A 7,408-nucleotide genomic window follows, 5' to 3' on the forward strand; every position below is an offset into this window, starting at 1 on the left:
ACTGCCTGTGTCTTTTCATGACTGCATGGCTGTGGTTTGTGACTGTACATCTGTATACAATTACATGCCTGCAACCAAGAAACTCATGTGCTTAAAGAAGAGCGCATATCCGTAAGCTTATTTTGTCTCAGTGTATGCATGAATACATGTCTGAGATCCTGGTTTGCATGCCTGCTCATAACTTGATGGTTGCAAAGCTCGAGTGTATGTGATTTGTCATGAATATGCACCTGTATTCCATATCTGCAAGGCCTGATCTTGACTGCTTAAGTGTTCGTCATGCTTGTATGCGCAGAACCAATGAGATCTTCCATGTAAATCCTGGTGAGTCTGTCACGCGCAAGAGTAATGTGTATTATTGAGGGAACTCATACCTAATCCTTCTCACCGGTCCCATCGGTATCAAATACTTTGGTTGTAGTCTAAAATAAGGCATTACCAGGGTTAACAGACATAGAGTTACTGGTTCCACTGGTAATTCCTCATTTCTTAGTGGATCCTCCGGGTCTACCTCATAATTGGCTGGATTTTACCCCCTCCTGGAGTTACTGGTACCCTGGAATTAGTTACTCCAGAGCTGGGAATAATTCCCCCCATTTACTGGACCACTTGTAATGATGGCATAATTGCATGGCCACTGGAATTATGCGGCTGTGGAATTTTTCTCAAAATCATAGATGTGCCGCATTTGCCACATAATCCATCATCTGTTGCATAATCTCTGGATTTTAACCAACAAAATAAATTGTTTCTAACTGAAATTATTCAAAAGTTAGTCAAAATGATGCAACATGTGTTGCTTCGCAGTGGAAGGTGTTTTGCCAAGGTTGACTGGCCAGTTTTCTGTTGCCTATTGCTATATTTGGGTGTTAAACTGGTCATTATGAGGTGCCACACAGACCGTGTTAATAAGTGTCAGAATTAAAAAATAATTAAGTAATACTATAAAAAAGTGCCACATTACACCGCATAATGTGGCTTTTCCTGATGCACAATTTACTCAATCCTGCTGCATAATTTGGCCCTCCCCTGCCGTATAATTCCAGTGGCCCACCTTGATTGTCACTAATCTAATGTCATATGATAAAGACTGGCACCGTTATGTTTCACACCAGGCATTCTCAGTTTGGGCAGGACTGTTTCCGATGGAGCAGGTCCATGAGCGATGTGGCATGTGGTTGATCCCTTCTTTAACGGCGCTGTCCAGCAATAAAGCAATAGTTTACAATGTGCCTGAAGAAGCCATTCTGATTAATCACAACTTTTCCATCCATCTCTTAGACAACAGCACTGACATCCTGCCGAAAAACAGGCATTGTGGAGTGTCTTCAAGGAAGTGTCACAGGTCAAATGTCCAACCTTTCTTGGCCATTCAGTGGGCAGCTCTGGACAGGATGTAACAATGATGCACTGACAATCCTGTTTGTGGTTCCATACAGAGAAAGTTCAAGCACAGGTGTGGGCAGTCACCCACCAGTTACCATCAGATGGCACTAGACAGCGTTGTCACCATTTGAGGCTTGGCATTTACCACCTCCTCCACAAACACTGATGAGAGCCGGTGCTTGGTGGAGATGTAGGTCTTCTGCAAGGACTTCCAGAAGTGACCGACACCCTTGTCCACTGCTGATGAGAGGAAGTAGAAGATGAGAGGGTCCAAGAAGGCATTGCAGGTGCTGGGCAGGAGAGCCTCCCTCCTCCACCACACACTTTCCCCCATCACAAACCCAACCACGTGGGAGACATTGTAGGGCGCGAAGCACAGGACAAAGATGGCTACGGTGCTAACAGCTACCCGGACAGCTTTTGTCTTCTGGTAAGCGTGCAAGCGCGACTGCATCAGGATCTGGATGCAGCGGACATAACAGAAGATGGTGACGGCCAATGGCAACAGGAAAAGGACAATGGACAGCTCCAGCCTCACCGGCACTAAAATCGCTAGTTGCTCCTGCGTGAAGTTCTCATAACACTCAAGACCTTTCTCAGTCTCTTTGACGAAAATGGTGTTGTTGGTGCTGTACTGAGTTTCAAGGAATATCGCAAAGGAGGAATGGGCAATGACAAAGAACCAGATCCCAATGGAGATGCAGAAGGAGTATTTGGGCTTCTTGTAGATCTTGTACCTGATGGGGTAGGCTGCCCCAAGGTATCGGCCAACGCTCACGCTGGTGAGGAAGTAGACACTGGCATAGATGGTGCTGAAGTGGAAAAATTGATAGATGGGGCACAGCAGCGTTGGTAGGGTCCACTGCTTATTGATGGTTGCTATGATCTTGACAGGCAGGAACACGATGAACAGCAGGTCCGAGACGCAGAGGTTTATCATGTAGATCAAGTTGGGCGTCAACCGGCTCCGCGCTTTCTTGTAGAAGACGTAGAGCACGAAGAGGTTAGCTGGTAACCCCAAGACCAAGGTCATAAAGTAGATCACCAGGGATAATGTTTCCAGTGCTTTATCCATTGTGAAGCATTATTTCAGGAGTGATCATGGACACAAAGCATCTCTTTTTGAGAGCATCGATGTCCAACCTGCGAACCACTCAGGTAGATCCCTGTCGCTGGCGACGACTGACGCTCTAGTTGCTCACACACTGCACAGAGCATGACTCCACCAAGCAGGCAAATACTAAAAAGGGCGGTAAAAGCCCACGTCCCCTTGCCAGTCAAAGACTGGACTTCTTGTCTCTGTGTACAAGATGGGGTAAATGGTCCAGAAAGATTCACACAGCTGCTAACGACTCGTCACTTAGAGATGCTGAGCTGCAATACCTTCCTCCATGAGCCGTCCATAAAGCAATAAAGTTATAAGCAATTTCTTCCTGGGCCATTAAAACTCTTCTATTTCAGTGGGCACAGATGTGTTTTTAAGCATGGGAGCAAAGTGGCAGTGAGTGCCTGTCATGGCTGCCCGTCAGCCTTTGGCACCAGTACAAATCTACCATTAGAGGGCAGGACACACAGGCTGAGCTGGCCTCTCATATTTGGATAAGCTGCTTATATGCAAAGGAAATGAGGCCAGGCTTCAAGCATGGCACTAAGCCACGAGGGACTGCACAACAATAGCCTTGAACAAGCCAAGAGGTTTGACTTTTACACAGTGAATGCTCACAGAGCCACCGATCATACATAGACAAATACATCTACAGGCATTCATTCACGGAGACACTGGTGCATGCTCAGGGGCATACGTACGCCTGGTTTCTTGGCACTATCTAGAGTGGGGACTGTGTTTTATGAGTGTCTGAGGGCTCAGGTAGTAAGTAGAACACCACAAGGGGAAACCGAAGATTAACCTTTGTGCACTGGACTCTCCAAAGGAAGTGGGGATGAACACTCCAGACTGACTGCAGGGAGTTATATAGGGTTTGGCACTTAGATACAGTTTGACTTGGAAGTGGCATAAAATAAGCTCTGTAGTCACATAATGCTACTACATTTAGAAAGAATAGGGGGCATATCAGCAAGGGTCGGCGATAATTATCGCTCAGCGCTCTTAGCTTGAGGATAATTATCGCCGGCCAACTCTGAATTTTATCGCGGCGATAGCGTGCTATTAGCAACGCTTATCTCCAAAGCGACAAAATTCAGAGCGCAAGCTGCCAATTGTGAGATTGTCGCTGGAAATATAGCGATAATCCCACAAGGTTTGGCGACAGCTTTCTGATAGGGATAGACATACTTAGCCATGATATCCACCTTACATAGGATATCATGGCTAAGTAAGAAAAATACCAGACGTAAAAAAGCAGCGTTAACCGCAGTTAGCGCTGCTTTGTTTATCGCTTACAGGGTTAACGATATCCTTGATAATAGGAGAAATGTCGCTTAGTGACATTTCTCCTATTATTTTACTCTGGAATGCCCCCAAGGGGAAGCGTAGAGTAAAAGGGTGCTAACATGCGAATTTGCGTGTTAGCACCCTGTTGCTGATAGGGCGCTAGTTTTATCTCTGCTTTTTTGGCTTTTAAAGCCAAAAAGCAGAGATAAAGCCCTTGTTGATATGCCCCTAGATCTTTATCTGCAAGTAAATTGAGCAGGGTAGATAAAATGATGAAAAAAAAATAAACCTCCAGAATTAAGATCCTATTTCTGCAATAACATTGAAGTCTAGGAGCTAGAATATCCTGTGGGCTGTAGAATGAAAGCCCTCAGGAATCGTATGGAATCTTCGGGTTTCAGGTATTTTATTTCTACCTTTGTTCCCTAACAGATATAGCTGCCAGACTGAATATCCGGGCACTATGAAATGTCATGAGATTTATCAAAGCGCACGCATACCCGAAAGCGTTGAGGCGCTATGATTTGTGTGCCCTTTGTTCTGCTTTCACTATGGCTCTTCGTGTGATAGTTTAGAGTTTTTAAGCTTCTTGCCCAGAACTCGCCACCCAAAATTAAAATAGAATTTACAAAGGGAACGAGAGCCTGGACCTCACTCAAAGCCTCCAGTGTCCAGATAATGTGGCCAAAGGAGATGTGAGGCTGGGGCACCAGGCACGGTTCAATGTTCAATGCAGGTTATGTACAGACATGGGTCACTTTCTCACTTTGCCACTGGATTCAAGCTAGTCTGTCTGATAAGGGGTGTTACCCCAAAACCGGTCCCAGGATGCTATTTCCCAGTTCAGGGAAGACCTGGCATGGGAGTTCGGGCTGGACTATACCCATGAGGCACAGGGTCAAGATTGATTTGCATATAGCTTGGACTGAACTGAGGTGGCAAAGTAAGCTAAAGAACGATGATGGATTCAACCCAGATCTGTGACTAGGGGTGAGTGTCTGAAACGTTTTGGCGCTCCATCCATCATCTCTTTCTGTTTGCTTTGTTCACCCTAAGTTGGCAGGGTATGCCGATGTGTGGGTCTCTTGCTCACCTTACCCCTGGATTCAAGCAAGCTTGGCTAACCTGGGTTGTTGCCCAGAAACGGTCCCAGGATGCTTGTTTCTGGGTCAGGGAAGACCTGGCTTGGCAGTTCAGGGCTGGACTGTTCCCATGAGGCACAGGGTCAAGACTGATTTGCATATAGCTGTGTCTGAACTGAGGTGGCAAAGTAAGGAAGGAAGGATGAAGTGTTCAGCCCAGACCTGTGACTGGGGGTGAGTGTCTGAAAGGTTTCGGCGCTCCGTCCATCATCTCTTTGTGTTTGCACGGTTCAAAGTGTACCAATAAAAGTGTAAAACTGACACACAGCCTAGATATAAAAAATTACAAGGGGGGTTATTGGATATGAGTGGTGAGAAATTCAGCATTGCCGATAGGGGCGCTGCTGTGGATACCACAGTATCAGTCACATCTTCCCGATTGGCTGGTTGTGGACACAGTATTTCCGTGGCAGGATTGGTGCACCCTGATGATGTACTACTGAGACACCTAGGCCTGCTCATATTCATGCTGAGATGCGCACATATGCCAAATAAAGCTAATCAAAACAAGTGGTTCACTCAGCTTACTAAATCTAAATATGAAACACCATGTAAAATAATGTGTGAATTAATATGTACAAATGAATAAGTCATGCGTACATTATGTGCAAATCAAGTGAGCAGCGTATATGCGGGTTACAGGCTAACATATCATTACGCACGTTAAAAACGATGATGACACTGTGTCACCACCAGCAAGGATGACTCTGAGAAAATACCCTTTCGCGACCTGACCATGAAATATGACAAAGGGAAGTTAATCACTGGTCTATATAGAAAATTCAATGAGAGAAATACATGAATATGCAAGTCTCCATCCCACAGCACTCAAAGATGGCCTACGCTTCGGACAATTTCTCCGACTGAGGGCCAACTGTAGTCAAAGGATGGGTGACTTCTATGAGGCCAATGTTCAGATATCCACATTGATGCAGAGAGGCCACCCCTGGGAACTGATCTGGGTGAAATTAAAGCGGCCTATGTTATTCCATATGGGAAGAACGTTTACAACCTAAATATCAACAAAAGGAACAGGACACATTTGTGTATCACCTCCTTTCCTCCCCATTCCAAACAGGTAATCACAATCATGGAAAACTGGCCTATTTTACAAACGAATTATGTATCCCTTGAGCTTCTATTGTTCTCATGTCGGGGAGGTAGAAATATATAACACCATGTGGTACACGCAGCAGACAGCCATACCAATCAGAAAGATTACACTGGAAACAGGTGGTAATTGCAACCTATATTGGCCTATTTTAAATGCTCAAATTGTTTTGCCTGTCAGTTCACTCTGAACTCTAGGAAATGTACCCATGGTCCAGCTGAACGAGGATTTAAGTCTGTCACTCATTGTAATTCCATCAATGTGGTATGTTGCATTTGGTGCCTCTGTGACCTCATTTATATTGGGGGAAAAACAACAAGTAAAACTATGTATAGTACAGCACAAGATCAACATTAAGTGTAAAGCCCCTTATGCCCCACTTGTGTCACTACATGCAGCTCAAACATAACGCTGATTGTAGGAAATTGGGTTATTACTTGTGCAGGAAGTGAGGTCTGCACAAGTAATAGGTCCACAATTTCCCCTCACTGGGAACCAAGCACCCCATTTCAGCGCTTGACTCTATCAGTGTAGCGAAGCAGAGCAGTCCACGGCCTACTCAGGGAAGGTGGTGTGGGCTAGTAATCACCGTTTATTGGCACACAAAAATAACACTCAATAATGATTGTCCAGTCAGTGCTTTTTCTTTAGAAAACGAAAAGTACATTTATTCCACACAAAATAATAAATACTATGCACTAATGTTCAAATATCTACATAAGGTAGATAAAGAATACTTTGCATTACCTTATGAAATCACATTTGACCACAATGGGTCTTGACAGTCAAAGTCACAGACAGCATACTAGAATGTAGGAGGTATCTCTTTAGGTAAAACATGCCTATTGGCTTCATCAACCAAAACGTCAAAGAGGAGTCGCCTCTTGTGTCGGTTCCAGTTGTCAGGGCATTCACATTTGTTCAGTGGGCCTGGGCTGTCCTCAGGCCTGGTATAGTGTAAGAGGTAATTAACATATGCAGATTTTCATCCCAACCCCTTCCTGCTCAGGAGCTGAGGGAAGCACTGTTAATTACTCCTTTTGTGTGGGGGTGGCCTTTGTTTTCACTGATGGAAGGAAATGTAATTAACGTTGCCCAGCAGGGTGACAAGAGGCCTGGGCTGTGATCCTGAGCTGAGCCAGAGAAATATGATAATTCGGGATGACTCATAAAATGTACATGTATGGTTCTTGGGACCTGTGAATATGAACTGGGCGCACATTTTCCTCCCAGTTTTATTCCTCTTTGGACTTTGTAGGCCTAGGGGAATAGAAATTGCACTTTAAGGCAGATTTCCCCCGTGTATATAATCAAGTTTCACTGCAGAGAAAACAGCAAATCCCACTGACTTTACCTATAAGTGTTCACAAATATTTT

General features: G+C 44.8%; 1 protein-coding gene across 1 annotated transcript; it reads right to left on the reverse strand.

Annotated features, from left to right (window-relative positions):
* Window positions 1–1,483: 1,483 nt before the first annotated feature.
* LOC146809059 (free fatty acid receptor 2-like) lies at window positions 1,484–2,461 on the reverse strand. Its single transcript, XM_085614822.1, has one exon. It carries the CDS (start codon window positions 2,459–2,461, stop codon window positions 1,484–1,486), a length of 978 nt encoding a protein of 325 aa, XP_085470948.1.
* Window positions 2,462–7,408: the final 4,947 nt, after the last annotated feature.

This window comes from Triturus cristatus, chromosome 7 (assembly GCF_964204655.1).
Source record: "Triturus cristatus chromosome 7, aTriCri1.1, whole genome shotgun sequence".
Taxonomy (NCBI): domain Eukaryota; kingdom Metazoa; phylum Chordata; class Amphibia; order Caudata; family Salamandridae; genus Triturus; species Triturus cristatus.